At 36.5% G+C, this 23,384-nt stretch overlaps 15 protein-coding genes across 15 annotated transcripts; 7 read left to right on the top strand and 8 right to left on the bottom strand.

The window, feature by feature from the left end:
* Positions 1-2: 2 nt before the first annotated feature.
* On the top strand, positions 3-332 carry C9374_013195 (uncharacterized protein; the record flags this gene model as incomplete). Its single annotated transcript, XM_044689044.1, has 1 exon — positions 3-332. The coding sequence occupies one exon, from the start codon at positions 3-5 to the stop codon at positions 330-332; it is 330 nt and encodes a 109-aa protein (XP_044541918.1).
* An 82-nt stretch (positions 333-414) lies between these two features.
* C9374_013194 (uncharacterized protein) lies at positions 415-1,785 on the top strand (the record flags this gene model as incomplete). The annotated part of the gene is made up of 1 exon (XM_044689043.1): positions 415-1,785. The coding sequence occupies one exon, from the start codon at positions 415-417 to the stop codon at positions 1,783-1,785; it is 1,371 nt and encodes a 456-aa protein (XP_044541917.1).
* A 377-nt stretch (positions 1,786-2,162) lies between these two features.
* C9374_013193 (uncharacterized protein) lies at positions 2,163-4,353 on the top strand (the record flags this gene model as incomplete). The annotated part of the gene is made up of 3 exons (XM_044689042.1): positions 2,163-2,658; positions 2,858-3,158; positions 3,288-4,353. The coding sequence occupies 3 exons, from the start codon at positions 2,163-2,165 to the stop codon at positions 4,351-4,353; spliced, it is 1,863 nt and encodes a 620-aa protein (XP_044541916.1).
* A 65-nt stretch (positions 4,354-4,418) lies between these two features.
* C9374_013192 (uncharacterized protein) lies at positions 4,419-6,509 on the bottom strand (the record flags this gene model as incomplete). The annotated part of the gene is made up of 1 exon (XM_044689041.1): positions 4,419-6,509. The coding sequence occupies one exon, from the start codon at positions 6,507-6,509 to the stop codon at positions 4,419-4,421; it is 2,091 nt and encodes a 696-aa protein (XP_044541915.1).
* Positions 6,510-6,702: 193 nt separating this feature from the next.
* Positions 6,703-6,981, top strand: C9374_013191 (uncharacterized protein; the record flags this gene model as incomplete). Its single annotated transcript, XM_044689040.1, has 1 exon — positions 6,703-6,981. The coding sequence occupies one exon, from the start codon at positions 6,703-6,705 to the stop codon at positions 6,979-6,981; it is 279 nt and encodes a 92-aa protein (XP_044541914.1).
* Positions 6,982-7,068: 87 nt separating this feature from the next.
* Positions 7,069-7,926, bottom strand: C9374_013190 (uncharacterized protein; the record flags this gene model as incomplete). Its single annotated transcript, XM_044689039.1, has 1 exon — positions 7,069-7,926. One exon carries the CDS (start codon positions 7,924-7,926, stop codon positions 7,069-7,071), a length of 858 nt encoding a protein of 285 aa, XP_044541913.1.
* Positions 7,927-8,150: 224 nt separating this feature from the next.
* Positions 8,151-9,083, bottom strand: C9374_013189 (uncharacterized protein; the record flags this gene model as incomplete). The annotated part of the gene is made up of 1 exon (XM_044689038.1): positions 8,151-9,083. One exon carries the CDS (start codon positions 9,081-9,083, stop codon positions 8,151-8,153), a length of 933 nt encoding a protein of 310 aa, XP_044541912.1.
* A 149-nt stretch (positions 9,084-9,232) lies between these two features.
* On the bottom strand, positions 9,233-10,093 carry C9374_013188 (uncharacterized protein; the record flags this gene model as incomplete). The annotated part of the gene is made up of 1 exon (XM_044689037.1): positions 9,233-10,093. One exon carries the CDS (start codon positions 10,091-10,093, stop codon positions 9,233-9,235), a length of 861 nt encoding a protein of 286 aa, XP_044541911.1.
* A 191-nt stretch (positions 10,094-10,284) lies between these two features.
* On the bottom strand, positions 10,285-11,499 carry C9374_013187 (uncharacterized protein; the record flags this gene model as incomplete). Its single annotated transcript, XM_044689035.1, has 1 exon — positions 10,285-11,499. One exon carries the CDS (start codon positions 11,497-11,499, stop codon positions 10,285-10,287), a length of 1,215 nt encoding a protein of 404 aa, XP_044541910.1.
* A 630-nt stretch (positions 11,500-12,129) lies between these two features.
* Positions 12,130-14,238, bottom strand: C9374_013186 (uncharacterized protein; the record flags this gene model as incomplete). Its single annotated transcript, XM_044689034.1, has 1 exon — positions 12,130-14,238. One exon carries the CDS (start codon positions 14,236-14,238, stop codon positions 12,130-12,132), a length of 2,109 nt encoding a protein of 702 aa, XP_044541909.1.
* A 39-nt stretch (positions 14,239-14,277) lies between these two features.
* C9374_013185 (uncharacterized protein) lies at positions 14,278-16,594 on the bottom strand (the record flags this gene model as incomplete). Its single annotated transcript, XM_044689033.1, has 2 exons — positions 14,278-15,675; positions 15,914-16,594. The coding sequence occupies 2 exons, from the start codon at positions 16,592-16,594 to the stop codon at positions 14,278-14,280; spliced, it is 2,079 nt and encodes a 692-aa protein (XP_044541908.1).
* Positions 16,595-17,094: 500 nt separating this feature from the next.
* Positions 17,095-17,910, top strand: C9374_013184 (uncharacterized protein; the record flags this gene model as incomplete). Its single annotated transcript, XM_044689032.1, has 1 exon — positions 17,095-17,910. The coding sequence occupies one exon, from the start codon at positions 17,095-17,097 to the stop codon at positions 17,908-17,910; it is 816 nt and encodes a 271-aa protein (XP_044541907.1).
* A 278-nt stretch (positions 17,911-18,188) lies between these two features.
* On the top strand, positions 18,189-19,571 carry C9374_013183 (uncharacterized protein; the record flags this gene model as incomplete). The annotated part of the gene is made up of 1 exon (XM_044689031.1): positions 18,189-19,571. One exon carries the CDS (start codon positions 18,189-18,191, stop codon positions 19,569-19,571), a length of 1,383 nt encoding a protein of 460 aa, XP_044541906.1.
* A 130-nt stretch (positions 19,572-19,701) lies between these two features.
* Positions 19,702-20,748, top strand: C9374_013182 (uncharacterized protein; the record flags this gene model as incomplete). The annotated part of the gene is made up of 1 exon (XM_044689030.1): positions 19,702-20,748. The coding sequence occupies one exon, from the start codon at positions 19,702-19,704 to the stop codon at positions 20,746-20,748; it is 1,047 nt and encodes a 348-aa protein (XP_044541905.1).
* A 25-nt stretch (positions 20,749-20,773) lies between these two features.
* Positions 20,774-23,092, bottom strand: C9374_013181 (uncharacterized protein; the record flags this gene model as incomplete). Its single annotated transcript, XM_044689029.1, has 3 exons — positions 20,774-22,321; positions 22,410-22,560; positions 22,626-23,092. The coding sequence occupies 3 exons, from the start codon at positions 23,090-23,092 to the stop codon at positions 20,774-20,776; spliced, it is 2,166 nt and encodes a 721-aa protein (XP_044541904.1).
* Between the last annotated feature and the right edge of the window lie 292 nt (positions 23,093-23,384).

Genomic DNA, 23,384 nt, shown 5'->3' with positions numbered 1-23,384 from the left:
AAATGCTTCACTCCACTATTGAAGGAATCAACGTGGACGAATTGTTGACCTATTTGGAACGAGAAAACCAACATCCAATGAAGGCCATGATCGGATATAAATTTCCAACTCAGGCCGATCATGTTCATCATTCCAGTATTGAGTTATTGTGTGGAAAATGTGGCAATGTATTAAATATTTCATCATTGGAAGGTTCGGAAAGACAATCGGTGATGCTAATTAAACAAATGGATCGACCGTTTATTTCAATTCAAATCATGAATGAGGACACTCCACTGCAGCAACAATCATTTCCTTTGGAATTTGAGAATTGTCCAGAATCATTCTTCTAAAGAATTGATCATTCAATGCAAAAATTGTAGCCTTCAAATAGGAACAGCATCATTTCCGAACCATCAAAAGAAGAAGGCTAAAATGTTGAATTCACAACAGAATGATGAATCTCAATCCATTCCTCTCAATGGAAAATTATTTTGGAAAGATATTTTCAGTCAAGAAGGATGTGAATATTTAATTCTTCTTCCCAAAACTATGGATCTCTCTCACATTCCATTTTCAACAAAGCAATCGGTCAAGGCAAGTCAACAAGCAGCTCGTGAACCTAATGAGATTCGTTTTAAAAAAATTATTCAACGACAGTTGGAAGAAGAAGAGAGAATTCGCAATGCATCTACACAAGATCCAATGACAGCAACTGAAAATTATCAAGCTCATGTCAGAGAAGCAGAAATTGCTAAACGTAAAATGTTTAAACGTTTGCATAATTTGAAAATGAGTGATCACGATTTGGAGACGGCCTGGGAACAATGGCTCTTTTGGTATCGAGATAAAAAGATTCCAACATTGTATAACAAGTTTAATCAATTATTGAAAGATGAATTTCATGGAAATGTGAGAGCTGTTCGAAAAATTGAAGAAGTCATTAAGGGACACATTTTGGAAAATTTGCAATTACATCCATCCGTGTTAAAATTGAAATGTTTAGTAGAAAGTGACAATGAAAATGACAAGTTTGAATTGAGATCAATTCTTCACAAGAGAATTTTCAATGAGACCTTGATACCGTCTCCATCGTTTGAGATTTTACCATACTCGAGCTCTGTGTGTGAAGAGCACTACAAGGGAAAATTCTTTTGTTTTATTGATTTGGCAAAGGCAAACTTTTCCACATTGAGAACTTTAGATCCTGATATTTTCGGAGCTAGCCCTGAAAGCAACATGACTTGGAGACAGTTTCTCAATAAGGAGACAACTTTTGAGCTCTTCCATAATTTTCACTACACAATTAGACATCCAGTTTTTGGAAAATTGAATCATGGCTTTTCCACACGAAAAATGATTGAAATTGCAGAACATGAACAATTGAACGTCTTGTATAACATGATGAAAAAGCATTTACTGAAAGAACATGCATATTTATTTGAAGAATCTCATTGCTTTGTACCACCCATGCAATGTGCATCTGATGCATTCTTTTTCTGTTTCCATACTGAACAAGATGCCAAGATTGCCTTCGATGCCTTGTGTCAATTCGATTCTGAACTCTATCCCAATGTGAAAGATTTAATTCACTTGACTGTCTTTAAGAATCATTATTATTATTTTTCTGAAAGCAATTCGGATTCGGACATGGAACAACAACGATGGTTTGTCGTGAAAGAAACATTACATTCTCAAGAAGTGTGTGAAGAAAAATTTACTATTTGTGCTGTCCAATTGGAGGATCGACCATTTATTGAAGATCATTTCGAGAGAGCTTTGGCGTTATTTTCAAAAGAATTGTAGACACGACATCGATTTGTTCATCATTATTGGAAGAGTTTCGTTTTGCAGTTGTTGAATCATGACAAACCTATGCGTCAAATACCAATCCATGATCAAGGAAAGTTTGTAACCAGCTTTTCGGTTTACAATTGTAACGTATGCCTGAGCAAATGCTTTCCAAATAGTTCTGCGAGCATGAAATGCATTCCTTCTTTTTCTAATGAATTATTCACACAAATATTCATGTTATACCTTTTTGTGATATTTGTACCCATACCTTTTTTGATCTCAATTTCTTACAAGGGAAGGATAGGGTATTGGTTTTGCAAGTGACTTGTGATCACGGTCCGTTACAACGCAAACCCATTTAAAAAAAATATTCACACGCTCACTGACAGATGGCAGGTCCACGCAATCCCACTGCCGTTGGTGTGGTGTTGGCCTTGTTGTTGTTCGTGAGTCTCACGATCGTGCAAGCCATTCCTCCCAATTTTGTTCCATACTCTGCCTTTGATCCGTACACATCCAACTTTACTACAGTTCCTTGTTCCGTGCCAAATGCCAATCTTGCCAACATTTACAAGAGAACGGTTCAAAAATTGTTGACAAGCTTTACATTGGCCGAACGAGATGATTTATTCCTTTTAAATTCTGTGTTACAAATTTCAAATCCAGCACCAGCTCCACAAGAATTATTAAACAAGTACGCTGAAGATTATGGACACATTCTTCACAATGTGCCACTTGTCGTGTTCGTTCCAACTCAAGTCAGTCAATTGTCAAAATTGATGAGAGCTGTGAAAGTCAATAATTTTGGAGTTCAAGATGATGATGATGAGAATTCGAGTTATAGACATCACGAATTGTTTGCAAGAATTAAAGTAGTGATTAGAGGTATGTTCATGATGATGATGATGTAATTGTTCGTTACAATTATATTTTGGACAATATTTATAATGATTATAAATTTTTAAAATGACCTATCGGTTTGGAAATGATTCCGTGTGGTGTTTTCGTTTTTGAATTGGGTATTATGATCATCTCCTGTTATCTTTCCTTTTATATCCACACTTGCTAATTTGGAATTGAAAAGGTGCTGGAGGCAATGTCGAAGCAGCTGCTCAAGTTCTTAACATTGCCGATCATGAACAAGCTGTTCCTCCTCTCTACATTCTCATTGATATGGGTTCACGTTTCACTCAAGTTTCTGATACCATTCAAGTGTCAGCTGCCAATCAAAAGTCAATTTGGGCTCTTGCTGGAGCTCAATGGGTGTCTGTGGTCAGAGCTGCAGCTGCTCATAATTTAAGACCTTTGGTAGTTCCAGATTATTTGGGAATTACTTTGGGAGGATCCTTGTCGATTGGTGGAATTGGAGCTGATTCTGTTTTTAGGTACGTATGAAAGAGGTTGTCATGGAATCATTATCACCATATATACTTGTTATACACTACTTATTATTTTATGTAAATAATGAAATGGTGTTGATCATGAAATGGACATTTTGGCATTTGACATTTTAGAGGTCCAGCAGCTGCTCATGTCGCAGAATTGGAAATTGTTAAAAGTGATGGTGACGTTGTGAATGTAACCTCTTCCTCAACTCTTTTCAAATCTGTTTTGGGTGGAATGGGTCAATTTGGAATTATTTCTCGTGTTCGATTGAATTTAGAACCAAATAAGGCAATGACTAGAATTTACCATTATGTGAGCACTGACTTTGATGTTTTGGTGAAGGCTGTCGATCAGTTACAAATTGCCAATTCTCAAAACGAAGTTGTCCAAACCATTCAAACTTTCTTTGTTCCAGACACTTTGTTTTATATCCAAATTTGGGCATTGAATGGAAGAACCACTTATCGATCTCCTCAAGAACAAGCTCAAGTTGAGGCATTATTAGCAAAGAATTTAACCTATGTCTTCATGTTAGAGATTACCACACGATTTGATACTACTGCTCCAACTATGGAAGAAATTGCAGCATTGACAGGTCAGAATTTTGACTTGTCAGTAGTCGATGACATGCCAACCAATATTTGGGATGAACGTTTATTCTATTTCACCATTCCAGGTTTAATTGCAAGTGGACAATGGTTTGAAAGACATCCATGGATGAATATTTATCTTGCTGGAGATGTCTTTGAAAGAGATCCACAAACTCAACAAAGTGATTTCGATCGATTGATTGCTGACTGGACCCCACAAAAGACAACTGGATTTGGACACGTTGGATTATATCCATTATTGAATTCCCAATTCAACAGTGTTCCATTTGTGTCCATTCCAAAAACTTCGAAATGGTCTTATTTATTAGTTATTGGAAGAGATGAACCCACAAATACCGATGCTGGAATTAATTATCAAGTGTATGACAATCGAAGAATTTGGGATTTATTTACCAAGACAACCATGTTCCAATTGGATCGACCACGTGCCACCTTGTATGCTGACAATGTCATTCCCAATTTCAGAAGAAGTGATTGGAAAGCCAATTTTGGAAATTGTGTTTGGAGAGATTTTGTAGCTGCCAAACGAGAATTTGATCCAAAGAGAGTGTTTGCTGATCCAAGAAATATTTTCAAGCATTGAATTTTTTTGAAAATAAATTTATAAATTGCTCAGCAATGCGGAAACAGTTTTTGCAATGGAGGTCGTTAAATGTCGAAATTGATAAGCTCACATTTCGGTAGGAGTTTTGATAACATTGCTTCCAATTTCTCGGTTGACAATCCACTTGTGCTTAAATGCTCCAAATTTTGAAAAGTTCTGCCAATTAACATGACATCATCAAAGCAAAGAGTATTAAAAGGTAATGACAAAACGGTTAAATTTTTCAAATGTGGACTGTTGCACATGGCTTGAATTCCCACTGAGGAAATCTTATTGAAACCAACATCCAAATCGGTGAGTTGGGAAAATGATGAACTATTTGCTAAAAAGCTAAGCCCATCATTTCCAATTTTGCAACTTGATATCTGAAGAGTTATCAGATTGGGAAATGATGCTGTTGATAATAAACGTGCTCCTTCACATCTAATTTTGTTATATTCCAATGAGAGTTCTTGCAATGTACAACAGAAAGGGCTTGATATTAGAGATGATATGCCTCTTTCTGAAATGTTGTTATTATCAACAAAAAGTGTTGTCAAGTTTTTCATAAAATTGCTTTGACAAATGGCAATCATTCCCTCATCACCAATCTCACAATTGATTAAAGATAATTCCTTCAAATGTTGCATTATGTTGCTTTCAGCAATCAGTTTTGCTCCAACTGATGTGATGGAATTGTTATCAAGTTGCAATATGGTCAGATTATTGATGTTTGACATCTTGGAAGTCATAAACGAGATGCCATTAACCCCAATACCATTCAGTGAAAGATTTAAATTTGTGACATTTCTCACAAGATCGCTTTCACACAAATCGAATACTCCATCGTTAGTAATAGCATTTTGGTCAAGGTCTAATGTTGTAATATTTTTTAAATATGGGCTTTTAGAAAGCGATAGAACTTCTTTTGTTCTAATATTACAGCCGTTGAGAGTTAGAATACTAAGATTTCTCAAAATGGAGCTGTTAGCAATTGCACTCACACCTTCTTCACCAATTCCATTATTACCCAAGTTTAAATTGGTTAAAGTGCTCATTGATGCACATTTAGCGAGTATTGTAACTCCTTTCTTGCTCACATTACAATCACATAAATCTAAATAAGTGAGATTTTTGATGTATTCACTGTTACAAAGTGATTGAATGATATCATCTCCATGTTTCGTAGACAAGCTCAATTCACGCAATTCTTTCATGTGAACACAATTTGCAATCACATCACAACAATCTGAATCAAGTGTTTTGGATTCATCGTGTAAATATAATGTTGTCAATGATTTGAAACATCCTGAAGCAAGTTCAGAAATATCTTGTTTCTCAAGACCAAAATCTTCCAGAGTTAACGACTTGATGTTGTTAAATTTGTTACTTCTTGTAATTAACTGGATGATTTCCCTTGCTTTTTCAGTATCTTTGTTGCAAATAGAGAGTTCAGTGAAATTGAATGTATTTGGATGGGATGTAATCATTTTCAATGTTGAAAGAGTCGTACTGTGATGGTCATACAATGACAAAGTCATGGGAATGAAAAGTACTCGTTCATACCAATATTTGGAAACTCTCATACAAGTGTGAACGAGGAAACTCTGATCAAGAAATGTTAGAATTTGAAACAACATGTCATCACCAAGTACATGGTCCAATCTAGTAATAGATTTTTCGTTGTTGTGTTCGGCGTCAACCATGGGACTTTTCTCAATCATGAAATTTGAAGATTGTTTCTTCTTTTTTGTGGCAGTTTCATGATTAATGACTGATTTTCTTTCTTCTTCATTCGACCAACAACATTCCAACTTTCTTTTGTTTGTGCTTTCTGCAACAATTTCGTTGGAATGAATATTTTCTATATTTGTCTTTTCATCAAATAATTTTCTTCTTTCAATGATCCATAAATTTAAACATATTGAAACATGTTCCGATAATTCATCTTGGAGATGATCATCATCCTGTAATTTCTCGGTGTGAATCATCATCGGGACAGAAATTTGTTGCAAACAAAATGGACAATTCCGAACAGATTCTTTTGTTTTCAAATTATTCATTGAGTTACGAATGCCAATCAATCGTTGTTCATCTTCATCATCTCTTGTTGTTGATTTCTTGTTGGAGTGAGGATCGAATTCTTGTTGCAACATTTTTTTTTGCACTAGAGAGATGTTAGATTTGCTGGTCGAGTGTTTGTTTTAGTAATTCTCTTCATGTTAAGTTTACCAACACTCGATTCTTTCCTGTAGGGGCTGTATATAAATATATACACAGATACTGAAAGCAGTAGTTTTGGCGTCCTTAATTCCTATCCACAGACTTACAGGTCTGCACAACAAAGGTATGGAAGAAAATATTACTCCATACATGGTCCAAGCTTTCTACAACCTCAAACCAGGTGGAACACTCTTTATTGCTGCAACTACCAGCACAAATTTACCTCAAAAACAAATTGCCAATATGGGATTTGTCGACCAAACCAGTTCAGACCATGATATGATTCGAATTGACAATGGAAAAGGTACTACCAACATTTGCATTTACAAATTCAAGAAGAGAAAGACTGACGTCATCTATTCTCTCGAAGAGATGAAAATTAATATTGAAATGCATCTGTGTTGAGGTTAGGTTGTTGGAGATGAGTCTAATTCGGGAGCCTGTTAAACTCTATCAATAAACCCCTCGTTTCAAGTGTAGAATTCTAACTTTTCATTTCAGAACATTAAAGAAAGCAGATGGACTAATGGGAGGAATGTAGACCATGCTTCCCATCACTTGCGGGAGTAGAGAAGGTTCCTCACTTGTAAATGCTACACAATTTCCTTTCATGACATGATCTTTCAACTCGAACTGATTTCTTACTAAATACACATTCTTGGAACAGACAGAGCAAAATTGGACATCTGGTAAATTTTGAGAGGATCCTTCGTTGAGTTCTTCATATTTCAAAGGACATTTGTAAATCCATTCACAGTTCTCAATAAATAAATCATCTCCTTTGGGTGTTGAGGTGTGTCTTGAAATGAGTTCAAAAGGTGCTGAGGAAGTTTGAGGTTTTAAAGGAAGCATTTGAGGAGTGTAAAGTTTCAAATGTTGAATGCGTCGTTTCAAAACATGCATCCAATTTTTCACATTCAATGATTTTTCAAAATTTGGAAAATAATAACACACCAAACTTTTCCAAACTTGTTGTTGAGTGGCTTGAAACAAATCATTTTCATCATTTAAAAGTTGAGATTTGTGTTCATGATTGGTTGAATCTCCGAAATGCATTTCCAAAGTCTGTGGTGATACTTGAACAACATTATGTGGACTACGTTTCAATTTTATATTCTGATTAAATAAAAGTTGCAACAAGATGGAATGACATGATGCAAAAGATAACAAATCTTTCAATGATCCGATAAATTGTGCCATGTGTAACCATAATTCTGACGGAATGGACACTATTGCTGCACGAGCGGTTTTGGACCTTGTAGAATTTTTCTTTGTCGAGTCCAAATGAGAGAGATCATCATCGACTTGTTGTTTGGAATTTCGAGAAAGTTTAAACGAGAAGAAGGGCATTTTTTTTTGGTGTAATTGCGAAAAGTGTGAGTTAATGAACTCGCTCTGTAAATGGGTTTTTTAAAGTATTTCTTCTTCCTTTCCGTGTTCTTTACATGTTCCAACACAAGCAAATCACCAAGTGATTGCCATGCAATAGAGGTCAATAAATGGGTTTGACCAGGAAAGCATATTGGAAGATTTCAACAAGATGAAGACAAAGCGCTTTTTGATTTGGTACTCCTCTATTTGTAACTCCTTTTTGGACTAGCCCTGATATCGGTACTAAAGTGTGCGTTAGGAGGAATGTAGACCATGCTTCCCATCACTTGTGGAGATGGTAGAGATAGTAAAAGTGACTCACTTGTAAATGCCACACAATTTCCTTTCATGACATGATCTTTCAAGTCGACCTGATTTCTCACTAAATACACATTCTTGGAACAGACAGAACAAAATTGAACCTTTGGTAAACTATGAGAGGATCCTTTGATGACGTGAGGTCCTTCATTAAGTTCTTCATATTTCAAAGGACATTTGTAAATCCATTCACAGTTCTCAATAAACAACTCATCTCCTTTGGGTGTTGAGGTTTGTCTTGAAACAACTTTAAAAGGTTTTGAGGAAATTTGAGGTTTTAAAGGAAGCAAATGAGGAGTGTAAAGTTTCAAATGTTGAATGCGTCGTTTCAAAACATGCATCCAATTTTTCACATTCAATGATTTTTCAAAATTTGGAAAATAATAACACACCAAACTTTTCCAAACTTGTTGTTGAGTGGCTTGAAACAAATCATTTTCATCACTTAAAAGTTGAGAGTTGAGTTCGTGATTGGTTGAAACTCCAAAATGCATTTCCAAAGTCTGTTCTGATATCTGAACAACATTATGTGGACTGCTTTTCAATTTTCTATTCTGATTAAATAAAAGTTGCAACAAGATGGAATGACATGATGCAAAAGATAACAAATCTTTCAATGATCCGATATATTGAGCCATGTGTAACAATAATTCTGACGGAATGGAAACAAAACCATTCACCGTGAACTCTTTGTTTCCAATCACTACATCAGCTGTTTCGGAACTCGTAGAATTTTTCTTCGTCGAGTCCAAATGAGAGAGATCATCATCGACTTGCTGTTTGGAATTTCGAGAAAGTTTGAACGACAAGAAGGGCATTTTTTTTACAGTGATGAAAAGTGTGTTAGTGAACTCTCGCTCTGTATGGATTTATAAAGTATTTCTTCCTTTCCATGTTCTTGACATGTTCTAACCCTAACATATCGTTTTCGCCAGAGACAACATGACATTTCATCGATAAGGAACAATCAACGTAAGGCTGTTGGTTGCTGAGGAAAGCGAGGATTATATGCAATACTTCCCATCAAACGAGGAAATACTTGTTTTGGTTCGCTTGTATATGCCACACAATTTCCTTTCAGAACATGATCTTTCAACTCGACCTGATTTCTCACTAAATACACATTCTTGGAACAGACAGAACAAAATTGAATGTCTGGTAAATTTTGAGAGGATCCTTTGATGATGTGATTCCCTTCGTTGAGTTCTTCATATTTCAAAGGACATTTGTAAATCCATTCACAGTTCTCAATAAATAAGTCGTCTCCCTTTGGAATAAATAAATCAGTGAAAGAAACAAGTGTAAAATGTGCTGAGGAAATTTGAGGTTTTAAAGGAAGCAATTGAGGAGTGTAAAGCTTCAAATGTTGAATTCGTCGTTTCAAAACATGCATCCAATTTTTCACATTCAACGACTTTTCAAAATTTGGAAAATAATAACACACCAAACTTTTCCAAACTTGTTGTTGAGTGACTTGAAACAAATCATTTTCATTCATCAACATTTGGTTCCATTGAGATTTATCAACTTTTCCAAATTTCATTTGCAAAGCAGTTGGTGACATTTGTAAAATGAATTCACTGCTGGTCGTTGTTTTCAATTTTAAATTTTGATTAAATAAAAGTTGCAACAAGTGAGAATGACACAATGCAAAAGATAGCAAGTCTTTCAATGATCCGATATATTGTGCCATGTGCAACCATAATTCTGGCGGAATGGAAACTCCTCCATGCAACAATAATTCATTTTGAGCAATGGTCGTGACATTCGAAACATTTGCATGATGATCACGATCATCATCGACTTGTTCTTTGGAATTTCGCGGCATTATTTTTTTGGTTTGACAATGTCAAATGTGAAAACTCAACAATCCAAAGCAATATTTTAAATCTAAATTCTTGAGATTTTTGATATAGCCACTCATATAACATCGTATCCACGAAATTGACACTCTTGCAAAATATGGTAGCATCAATTACATTATTCAAAGGATGTAACTTAGTCTTGAAATATTGAGTTCTAGTCCACGTCAAGCAACGTGACCCAATTATTAATCTCGCAATAAGGTAATAGTTTCGACAAGCTCTCCAGTTGAGAGGTGGAAATACTTGTGTGTAATTCATGCAAATTGTGTAATGTCCTACCAATAAGCTCTACATCATCGTCGCTGAGACTAATGTTACGCAATGATAAAAAGGACAAATTTTTCCAATATGGACTGTTGCAGATGGCTTGAATGCCTTCGGAGGAAATATCATTGAAACCAACATCTAAATGGGTGAGTTGACATAATGCTGAACTATTTGCCATAACAATCAGTCCATTGTTTTCAATGTTGCAACTTGGTAAACTTAGAGATTTCAGTTTGAGAATTGATGCCATGGATAACATGCGTGCTCCTTTTTCTGAAATGGTGTCACTATCTACAATGAGAGACGTCAAGTTTTTCAAAAATTCACTGTTGCAAATGTCCACTATCCCCTCATCACCAATGTAACATTTGAGGAAAGAAATTGCCTTCAAGTGTTGCATTACTCTGCTTGAAGCAATCATTTTTGCTCCATGTAATGTGATATAATTAAGGTCGAGATGTAACGTGATCAGGTGAACCATTTTTGAAGTAAGCTTCGTTAAAAATGAGATACCATTCTCTGTGATACCATTACTTGCCAAATTTAAATGCGTAATATTTCTCGAAAATTCACTTTCACATATTGATAACACTCCTTCATCTTCAATATTATTATTTTCAAGATCTAACTTGGTAATATTTGTTAAATAGGAGCTTTTAGACAGTAATTTAGCCCCTGTTTTTCCGATACGACAAGCGTTGGCGTTCCAATGTTGAAAAATCTTGGCTGAGAGATTTAAAACTCGTAAATTTCGTAAAACGGTACTATTTGCAATTGCTGCCAAACCCTCTTCACCGAATGTATACAATACTTCCAGCTCCGTTAAATTGTTCATGGAAGCACAATTACTGAGCATTATAATTCCATTCTTACTCAAATTGCAACTTTGTAAAATAATCGAATCAAGCTTTTTGATGTATTCACTGTCACATAGCGCTCGTATCAAGTCATCTCCAAACTTTGTCGTTAATCTCAGCCTACGTAATTCTTTCATGTGAACGCTATTTGCAATAATGTCAGCACTATCTACATCAACTTTTTTGTGGGCATCGCATAATTCGCTGTTCACAATGACTCTGTCACCATAATTTGTATCTAACATATGATAAGGATGATACAAACTCAGTTTGGTCAAAGTCTTGAAATATCCTGAAGTAATTTCAGAAATATCTTCTTTTCCAAACACAAAATTCTCGAGACTTAACGAATTGATATTCCTGAATTTGGGACTTGTTGTAATTGATTTTATAATTTCGGTTGCACTCACGACGTAGCTTGGGCTTTTGATAGAGATCTCTGTCAAGTTGAACGTCCGTTGAGAGCAGTATGTAATGTTTTGTAATTTTGATAAAAGAGTGGCCATGTCATGTCCGCGTATTGATAACGACCATGGAATTGAAAGCACTCGTTCATACCAATATTTTGAAACAATCATGCAAGTGTGGACCCGGAATTTATGATCCAGAAACGTTAAAATTTGATGCATCATATCATCACCAAGTATGCAGTCCAAATTGTCATGAGAAGTTTGTTCAACATTAACATTGATTTCCGGAGTGAGTGAGGTGGTGGTTGTATTAGTAATGCAGCCCAAGTTTATATTGCTGTTCAATAAGTTCATAATGTGGTTACTACGAGTATTGTTGCTTGAGTGGTTGTTGTGGTGATGAGAAATATTTGGATGATTATTTTTTTGTTGTAAGTGGAGTTGAATAACACTTGTCCAGATACTTTAAAATTCCCAATTATGAAGCTCACATTTTGGTAGGAGTTTTGATAACATTGCTTCCAATTTCTCGGTTGACAATCCACTTGTGCTTAAATATTTCAAATTCTCGAAGGTTCTGCCAATTAACATGACATCATCAAAGCAAAGAGTATTGTCAGCCAACGATAAATCGGTCAAATTTTTCAAATGTGGACTGTTGCACATGGCTTGAATTCCCTCTGAGGAAATCTTATTAAAACCAACATCCAAATCGGTGAGTTGGGAAAATGATGAATTATTTGCAATAAAACAAAGTCCATCATTTCCAATTTCGCAACTTGATATCTGAAGAGTTATCAGATTGGGAAATGATGCTGTTGATAATAAACGTGCTCCTTCATCTCTAATGTCGTTAGTTGTCAATGAGAGGTCTTGTAATGTACAACAGAAAGGGCTTGATATTAGAGATGATATACCTCTTTCTGAAATAGCATTACCATCAACAAAAAGTTTTGTCAAGTTTTTCATAAAATTGCTTTGACAAATGGCAATCATTCCCTCATCACCAATCTCACAATTGATTAAAGATAATTCCTTCAAATGTTGCATTGTATTGCTTTCAGCAATCAGTTTTGCTCCAATTGATGTGATGGAATTGTTATCAAGTTGCAATATGGTCAGATTATTCATGATTGACATCTTGGAAGTCATGAATGAGATGCCTCTATCTCCAATACCATTCAGTGAAAGATTTAAATTTGTGACATTTCTCAAAAGATCGCTTTCACACAGCTCCAATATTCCATCGTCAGTAATAGCATTTTCACAAAGGTCTAATGTTGTAATATTTTTTAAATATGGGCTTTTGGAAAGTGATCGAGCTTCATTCGTTGTAAGTTGACATTCGTTGAGAGTTAGAATACTAAGATTTCTCAAAATGGAGCTGTTTGCAATTGCACTCACACCTTCTTCACCAATCCCATTATTACCCAGGTTTAAATTGGTTAACGTGCTCATTGATGCACATTTAGCGAGTATTGTAACTCCTTTCTTGCTCACATTACAATTATTTAAATCTAAATAAGTGAGATTTTTGATGTATTCACTGTTACAAAGTGATTGAATGATATCATCTCCATGATTCGTAGACAAGCTCAATTCACGCAATTCTTTCATGTGAACACAATTTGCAATCACATCACAACAATCTGAATCAAGTGTTTTGGATTCATCGTGTAAATATAATGTTGTCAATGATTTGAAACATCCTGAAGCAAGTTCAGAAATATCTTGTTTCTCAAGACCAAAATCTTCCAGAGTTAACGATTTGATGTTGTTAAATTTGTTGTTTCTTGTAATTAACTGGATGATTTCCCTTGCTTTTTCAGTATCTTTGTTGCAAATAGAGAGTTCAGTGAAATTGAATGTATTTGGATGGGATGTAATCATTTTCAATGTTGAAAGAGTCGTACTGTGATGGTCATACAATGACAAAGTCATGGGAATGAAAAGTACTCGTTCATACCAATATTTGGAAACTCTCATACAAGTGTGAATGAGGAAACTCTGATCAAGAAATGTCAGAATTTGAAACAACATGTCATCACCAAGTACATGGTCCAATCTAGTAATACAGTTTTCGTTGTTGTGTTCGGCGTCAACCATGGGACTGTTCTCAATCATGAAATTTGAAGATTGTTTCTTCTTTTTTGTGGCAGTTTCATGATGATTCATGACTGATTTTCTTTCTTCTTCATTCGACCAACAACATTCCAACTTTCTTTTGTTTGTGCTTTCTGCAACAATTTCGTTGGAATGAATATTTTCTATATTTGTCTTTTCATCAAATAATTTTCTTCTTTCAATGATCCATAAATTTAAACAAATTGAAACATGTTCCGATAATTCATCTTGGAGATGATCATCATCCTGTAATTTCTCGGTGTGAGTCATCATCGGGACAGAAATTTGTTGCAAACAAAATGGACAAATCCGAACAGATTCTTTTGTTTTCAAATTATTCATTGCGTTACGAATGCCAATCAATCGTTGTTCATCTTCATCATCTCTTGTTGTTGATTCCTTCATGGCTGATGAGCGGTTATTGTTGCTACTGGTCTCATCCACTTTCATTTTTTTTTACGCAACTTTCAATAAACACAAAAATCGAATTTACTTCTTTTTCTTCACAAAGCTTACTTGTAAATCATTTTCAGTGGCCAATTGTTTTGGAGTTTGTCCAGTCTTATCTTTCGTTGATGGATTGGCTCCGCTCTGATATAAATACCCACATAATTTCTCTGCAATATTCTTTTCTTTGAGTTTACAAGCTAAATGGAGAGGAGTTTCACCCTTCTCGTTTTGAACATTCATACTATCCTTATGAAGAAGTGTCATTAATAAATTCACTGTTTTCACATTTGAATTTTGCACGGCCAAGTGGAGTGGAGTATTTCCGAGAGCATCTTGTTCTTTCATCATGGAGGCACAAGCACTTGGATTTAAAAAGGCAAGTCTGTTAATGAGAGCATCAGTTCCTTGAACGGCAGCATGATGAAGAATGTTTTGTTTCTTGTCATCTCTTGAAGTTGGTCCAAATACTACTGCCGGATTGGTATTCAATAGAATATATTCGACAATATTTAAATGTCCATTGGCAGCAGCTCTCATGATTGGAGTTCTTCCGAATTTGTCCTTTGCGTTCAATAGGACCTTATTTCCTGTTTGTGACGAGGATGCCATGCCAGAACTCGAGTTGGAGGCCTCAGCAGATTCACTCACTAGGAATTTCACAGTCTCAATTCGGCCAAATTCACAAGCAATATGTAAAACAGTGCTCGAATCGCTTGTTTTGAAATTGTAATCGCCTTCAAACATGCTACACATGGCCTTTGCTGCTTTGAAACATTTTCTTGCGCTTTCTAAATCTCCAATTTCTTCATCTTGACAAGCTCTTGTAATTAATAATTGTAAAGGACTCTTTCCATACTTGTCTCGAACATTAATTTTGGCTTTCAATTGACAAAGAATTGTGATGGCCTCAGCGGCTCTGTGACTGCAAGCCCAATGAAGTGGTGACGATTCAAATTCATCAGGAGCAGCTATATTACACTTGTATTTTGAAACTAGAACGAAAATTAAGGAAGATCGATCATATTTGGCAGCTTGATGAATGAGGAACGATCGAGGTTTTTCCTTATCTCTCAATTTTCTAATTTCCTTGTCTGTCCATGAATAAAATTCTTGCATTCCTTCTGTGGCTTCACTTTTTGCTTTGGCACACATCTCGCTGTATTGTGTGACAAATTCTTCAAATTTATCAGAACTCGTGTGATCGTCATATTCAGGATTTTTCACAAATTTGTATAAAACATAGTGATACATCATGGCAGGTTTGATTTGATTCAATTCCGTGATACTGGCAAACATGGAGTCTTCTGCTGTGTTGGCTGGTTCATTATCTTGATACATGTCTTCGGTTGTGGCTGGAGTGGCTGCAGCAGCATCATTCTCTCCATTCGACACAAAGGAAGGAGTGATTGAAGCAACTGTTGGAGAATCTTCAAAGCTCTGTGTGAAATGTCACGTCATGGTTGTGTGCCGATAATACAGTTGACATGTTGTGATCCATGAAAATCATTCATCACAATGTACGAAAATTATTATTTGTCGATGGTGATGATGCGTGTGTTGTGTGTTGTATGAAATTGGTCCAGGATCACAAGAATGAAAACAGACAACATCAATGTGTTTTAGAATGAAAACATCCAAGATCAATAATTCATTGTGAAACAGACAAAAAACATACCGTTGTAGAATTTGCTGAATTCAAAATGACTTGCAATTCGGATTTTTGTGATCCAGCTGGACTTTCCAACATGACCACTCCACTCTCACTCGATGAAGACGTGCTCGACAAGACATCATTATTATCATATGGCGCCACTGACAAGGTGACACCTCCTCCATTATTATTCTTACTAGTACCTGTCAATACACCAGTACCTCGTGGTGTGGAATTTCCTCCTGAAGTCGTTGTTGTTGACGACAAGACTTCTTCATCAATACTCGAGATGGATAAATTTCGATGAAAAGTTCCTTCTAAATTACCTGTTGAAACACTTTGAGTGTAATAATGTCCACCCACCACAGAAGCATTTGCTGTGAGTGGAGTTGTAGGAGTGGAATATTCCTCTTGTTGTTGTTCCAATGATGATGATGATGAAGAAGATGGTTGATGATGAGCCTGTAACGCGTGCGGCAATGAAGCTCTATTTCCAGAAGAGGCTTTCGAGAGAGCCGATGCTGATTTGGCTGTCAAAGTTCCCGACTTGTTCTTCTTCTTTTTCGTGGCTGCTTTGGCGAGTGATGAAAATGTTTGTTTGAAAGCGTTCCATTGAGAAGTTGGATAAAAGTCTTCGTCTTTGACTCCGATTTTGGGTCTTGCGGTACCAGATGATGAGTTAGAATTGGAGGAACGAGTGGACATTTTGGTGTTGTCGTAATGAATGGCTGTTATATGGATTGGTTGTTATATTGTTGTTGGCAAATGATGAAAGAACTCGTTGTTGTTGTTGCAGCGAGTGGAAGGGTGTTGATTGATTCGCTTGTTGTTTTTCTGGACGATGTGTGTTGTTGAGATGATCAGAACAAGAGTCCAGTAGGGAGAATGGTTGGGCAATTTTTATGGAGTGGGAATAATTCGCGTCATGTGTCAATCATGTGATCTGAAAAAAAGAATACGCTTCTGTAAATTGATGGTGTTTACCTTACTTGTTCCATGCACGAATTGTTAATGATTGCTAATGAACATGATTCCCTATGAACAAAAGAGTGAGGGTTTTCACATTCTTGTCGTTGTGAGATATTGACCTCTGTTGTTTACAATTGACTCGCAAAGGACTGTCTCATAGGAGCTTGTATTTCCAAGACGATCTGTTTTCCACTCATGAAAGACGCAAACAGTGGATGAATGCAATTCAAAGAAAAATGCAAAGTTCCGAGTCTTTTCACTCTAAAATTCAAGTCATTGAAATTCCTTCTTCATCATCATCTCAACAAAAGAAATACCTCATTCCTAATACATCGGGATTTGATGGAATAAATTCAAACAATCAATTGCTACTTTCTGATGATGTTTCTCAACAAACCAAGCAAGCCTTTTATAACATTGTGAAGGCTTTCCAACACAAAATTCCCAATTTTACCATTTCATGGATTGAGCACGTGAGTGTAACGATTCGGAACGAGGAAGATTACTCGAAATGTTTATCCATCTTGATGAAAGAATTTAATTATCATTTACCATCTTGTAAATTGCAAACCTCTTTTGAAGGAGGATTACAAGATCAAGTGTTAGTTCAATTACAAGCTGTATGTTCAGTGCCGTCATCATCATCATCACTCTCTGATTCAGAAAAGAATGAATTAATTTCAAACACCGAATCCGACACAACAAGAATCACTCGTTTTCATGTTGGTAATCGTTATAGTGAAAGTGCTGTCTATGGCAACGTTCTCTACATTAGTGGACAAGTTCCCGATGATGATGGAAAGAAGGATATTGAAGGTCAAACTGAGGAAGTACTTGCAGCATTGGATCAACGATTGAAGGAAGCAGGAACCGATAAGACCAAACTATTGATGGTTCAAATCTTTCTTGCGTCCATGTCTGATTTTGATGGCATGAATAAGGTGTGGGATCAGTGGGTTCCTAAAGGTCATGCACCACCACGAGCAACTGTGGAGGCCAAATTAGCACGCTCATATTGGAGAATTGAAATTGTTGCCACTGCAGCGTTGTAAGATGGCGACATGTGTGGCCACACGAAGACGTTTTGAAACGAATGATGAGGAGGGTATGTTTGATGTGAGTTTGGTGTGTGTAAATGTTTACATCTTTGTGTGATAAAGGTGAAAAAGTTTGAGTAGCAACTGTGAACTCGGTCCTTTTGATCTCCTTTTGGGCATGAACTTGCTTTGGAGCTCACAAATAAGAGCAGCGAGAGAAACAACAAGAAATCAAAACAAAAAAAAATATTTGAACAACCAACAACTCATTGCACACTAATTCGGTCAACAACATGTCAACGCCTCCAAACAAACTCTCAGTCAAGGTTGAAGGTAATCAACTCATCTTTTACAATCCCAATAACGAAGTCGAAGATAATATTGGAGTAACCTTCCACAGAACACTTCGTATTCCAGACGATGGCAAGATCTATCCATTGCCACCATCATTGGGTTCCTTTCCAGTGAAACGAGTCGATGATTATCTCGATCGAGTGCCAGAAGCTTGGAAGAAACAAGGAGGAGTTTTCATTCCTCTCTATCAACGAGAAGCCATGTGGTTAGAATTTATGAATTTCAATTCGGAATATCCTCATGCTTTGAAAATTGCTGTCGGAAAAGTAAATGCCTTATCGGGAGAAACTTGGGATGAACAAATCAAACAAAGAAATGTTCAAGATTATGTAGTCACACCATTGCAACCATGGTTGGATGGTATCAATGCAGGAGATGGATACATTAAGCAATTTGTGGCCATGCCTCTCGGAGGTGGTTACACAGTTGAAGGTCAAGTGACAGGTGAGGAAAAAGTGGGTGGTACACAAATTATTGCCTACGCACCACATCATGACAAACGTTTGAAACAATTCCCATCGAGAACTGTCACCACTCTTCCTTCTGATTCAAAACCAAAACAATCTGGTTTTGGCTTTTTCTCCAAATCAAAGAAAGATACTGCAATTCAACCACCTTCACAACCTCCAAAACCATACTCTTTTGCTCAACCATGTTCGGCAAGCTCCTGCTTACCGCCACCACCTCCATCAGTACTTTCATCATCGTGTTCTACAACTACGTCGTCCTATGTAATCCCACCTCCTATGGTCAATAGTCCAATGCCACAGTGTGAATCCGCGTCAAGCAACTATGATATGCTTGATGTATGTTGTGCAACGGAATCCTCCATGCCAATGCCACGATCATCTTCTTCATCATCCTCAATCCACAACCAAGTGAAATTAGAATCAAAGAAGAAGCGAAAATCAGAAAATAGCCAAGCCAAAGAATTAGGTCTTGCAGCAGGTGGTAAAATGAAACAACAAATTATTGAAGACCCTTATGGTTATTCCTTCTGGGATGAATCGACAAAATCAAGAATTTTCATTCACATTGTCAACAGTGAAATGTACAAGGAAATAACTGGTGAGGAAGTTCCTCCAACACCTATTACTGCTCAGACCTATTCCAGTTACAATTATCCATGGTTTGATTTCTACAATGAAGATGTTGGCTCTGTTGGAAAGAGTAACATTTTGAGTCAAGTTAAAACTGTTAAGGAAATTGATCAAGAGAAATATGCTTGGCCTCAACAAAACGATTCCTCAGTAACTATCAATAATGTGACCACATATAAGGGTACTTTTAATAAGAATGATGTGAGAGATGGAGATTGGTAATGAAGTGTCCACATGAATCGTGTATTGCCATTCCAACAGTGTAAATAAATCATTCGTGCCAAAATGATTTTGACAGTATCAGAGACAATGACATAATTGTGGTGAATTAATTGCCTGTGAACAAAAAAAAATGCTCTCTGGCACAAGGCTTATTTTGACGGATCTTGCGCCCAACACTCACGCACGTTCATCGGGCCATTTGGAAAATAATTACAGCCATGATGATGAAAAAAATCAAAGTTTGTACACAAAATTACAAATCAAGATGAGAAATTTCAAGATCAGAAATTTACCATTTGCAATGAAATCGGAAATGATCAGAGGCTTTTTTCTTGATCCTAAAGAACAAGAGCATGGAATAACTCCCTGTGATATTGGAGACGTTGTTATATCATACAATTTGAATTGTATTTTAGTGAGCCGATGCAATAGTGCCAGAATTGTTGTTTTTGATTTGGCAACCAAAGAATTTCAATGTTTTCTAAACGCTCCACGCTCGTCGCCTAGATACATGTGTATCGAGGAAGACAATCAAGGGCATGATACATTGATAATATTTGCCTGTGATCAATGCGTTTTCAAATATGATTTACAGCGTTGTCTGGAGAATGTCAACAAGGTGGAATGGCGAAAAATTTGGGAAAGCGATCATTGTGGATGGCCTCAAGGAATTGCAATTCCTCGGTCTAAAAAATCTTCAGTATATGTTTGTGATATTCTGAGCGATCAGGTGGTTGAGCTGAACGCTTCTAATGGACAACTCTTGTCAAAGTTTCGTGTCGATCGAGCATTTTCCATTACGTTTGCGTATCCAAGCTGTAGAGATCAAAACAAAGAATACATGGTCGTCACAACTGTAGAGAACAACAGTTCCGTTCAAATATTTACTCAATGTAAAGATGATCAAGGACATTGTTCATGGCAAAGTGTCAAGCGCATTGGTAACATTGGTAGTGACCTTGGTTTGTTCAAGAATCCATGTGGAGTCGTTTGTGACAATAAGCATATTATTGTATCGGATTGTGACAATGTAAGAATTCAAGTGTTCTCATTAGACAATTTTGAATTTATTGATTCGTATGAAGTTGTTGACAAGGGATATCCATATGGAGTTTGTTTGGATGGTTCAAGCGGAGAACTTTTCGTGTGTGGAGCTGAGAGTGCCTTTGATGGATAATTGAAAAGACTTTTTTAAAATTGTCCTACTGCTTTCTGAACTTCTTCATAATGGCTCTAACTTTGTTCAAGAAAAAGTTTTGAATAGAAAACATGGCTAAATTGAACAAACTTGATGGTTTCACACAAACCAAAGCCACGAATGAAGCAATTCTAAAAAGCATTCCAAATACCACTACCATGCCAATTGTAAGGCCCAACTCATCCCACTTGTAACCCATATTTTCCATACTCGTAGTTGTGTTATACAAGTGTCTATATCTTTCAAGTTCAATAAGGTAAATATTTTCATGACTGTATGTTAAATAGGAGAGAGCTGGGAAAATATTAATCGGGAAATACATGTCACGAAGTGTTGGAAGAGGAGTTGTAGAACCGCTAAACACATTGAAAATGAATACAATCACTACAGATGTCAATTGTGCAACATTTGGTTTGACAATTATACTAATGAAATAACCCAATCCATACGAAGCCCAATACACCAAAAGCAATGCATAGTAATATTCCAACACGGAGGCGAGTGGTGCAACTGTCGTGTAGTAAATGGTCAAGAACACAATGGGTGCAAAAATATTCACAATCAACATGGACATATCCTTGGCCCAAAAGTAACAAAAAGTACTGAGACCTGTTTGACTCTCTCTATAGAAATTCAAATATTCTTTTCCAAATACTCGAAGGGCAGCCATGGATCCCATCAAAGCCATCGAAAGAGACATTAATGCTGAAATGGTAGCAATTGGATCGTCGGCAGGTTGTTTACAAACTTTTTGTAAATCTCCAGGACATTTCTCATAGACATTTGATGGAGGAGGACCTACATACACCTTATTGTAAAAAAGTAACCCTAAAAAGGAAGCACATAGAAAGATGAGTGAAAAATCGAGAACGAGACTTGGTAATCCTCTCAGCAATTGGACTATACTTCGTTTGAAACACATCCAAAATTGTGCAAAGTATGGAAGTCTTGGATTGATGAATTTTCGTTTGGATCTTGGAGTGGGTGTCATGATTTGTGGAGGTTTTGTCATGTAATAATTCAATGCATTACCTGTGGTTGAGGTTGAGTTGACCGAAGTTGACATTGAAGAAGGATTGACCAATGGTGTTGATGTCGTGTTGTCTCTATCAAGAAAACCTCCAATTCCCAAACTTGCACGAGCATTGGTATCATATTTGTGTTTTCTCTCTTCCCAATATTCTGGCAATGAATGAGGATCGAAATTTGGATACTTTTCATTTTCAACCATTCCTGCTGAGATGTCAATAACAAAATCAGCCAAATTAATTCCATTAGGTTTCACAAATTCAAATTCTTTTTCAAAATATTCTTCCACTCGGTCCACAGGTCCTAAATAAATGGTTCTTCCACCCTTTCCAAGAAGCAGTAAAGTATCGAACATGGTAAAAATTTCATATCGAGGTTGATGGATGACTGTAATGACATTGATGCCAGCTCTGGAAATGTTTTGAAGAGCTTCGCAAACTTCTTTGGAACTGGCACTGTCGAGACCACTGGTGGGTTCATCTAGGAAGAGAACAAGAGGAGAGGAGACCAATTCAATACCAACCTAAGGTGTGGTGTTTGAGTTGGCAATGGTAATTTAAATTCGTGTTATTAGATGAATTTAAAAGATAAACATATTCAACTAGACTTACATTCACTCTCTTACGTTGACCTCCAGAAATACCTCTCTTCTCTTGATCTCCAATAACTGAATGTCTCACATCTTCCAAATTTAATACCTTAATGACATCATTCACAATGGCATCAATATCCTTTCTCGACTTTTTAGCGTCCAATCGAGTTCTTGCAGAAAAGTACAACGTCTCTTCGACTGTCATGGTTGGAATCATGATATCATCTTGAGGTACAAATCAATTCTTCGATTGTAATTTGATAATTTTTCCTCCACTCCATTCACAAAAACTTTTCCAACTTGAGTTCCATAATATGCTCGATTGGCCAATGTCGTAATGAATGTTGATTTTCCACATCCTGACAAACCCATCACTGCTGTCAATTGTCCATGTTTGATTTCACCCGTCACACCATGAAGGACTTTCTTTCCTGAACCTCTTAAAATTAGTCCCAAATTTTCAAATCCAATATCCACAGTGAAATTGTCTTGAACAAAACTTGCAGTCGCCATAGAAGATGTCATTAAATCTCTTCTCTGTTTAGCTGAAAATAGAGATGATTTTTCTCCCAATTCTCGTCTCTTTTTTCTTAATTTGGCACTAATTTTCACATACAATTTGAAAGCAATTTCATAAATGACATTGATCATGAAAATTAAAAACAAAATACTTCCAAACAAGATCAATCCTCCAACAGTCATTTGATCCGTACTGCTGCCTTCAGGACACAACGATAAAAACCAAGAACATTCACTTGGACGAATCGAACCTGGGCGCAGAAATATCCGACTGGACAAATAATTTTCACAGTGGCGTTGGGACAATAGTATCCTTTGGGACAGAGTTGATACGTGATGGAACCTTCGGGACAGTATTGAGTGGATTCACATGCAGCAATGGTATGTGTATTTTCACAGTAAAAATCCTTTGGGACAAGGTCTATGAAGGTTGTGTGAAAATTATTTTCAAAAATTTCATTAAGGCAGATTGAAT

The sequence above is a fragment of the Naegleria lovaniensis genome, assembly GCF_003324165.1.
Source record: "Naegleria lovaniensis strain ATCC 30569 chromosome Unknown tig068, whole genome shotgun sequence".
In the NCBI taxonomy this organism is placed as follows: Eukaryota; Heterolobosea; class Eutetramitea; order Acrasida; family Naegleriidae; genus Naegleria; species Naegleria lovaniensis.
The sequence above is the reverse complement of the archived record's forward strand: the minus strand, read 5'-3'. Positions and strand labels throughout refer to the sequence as shown.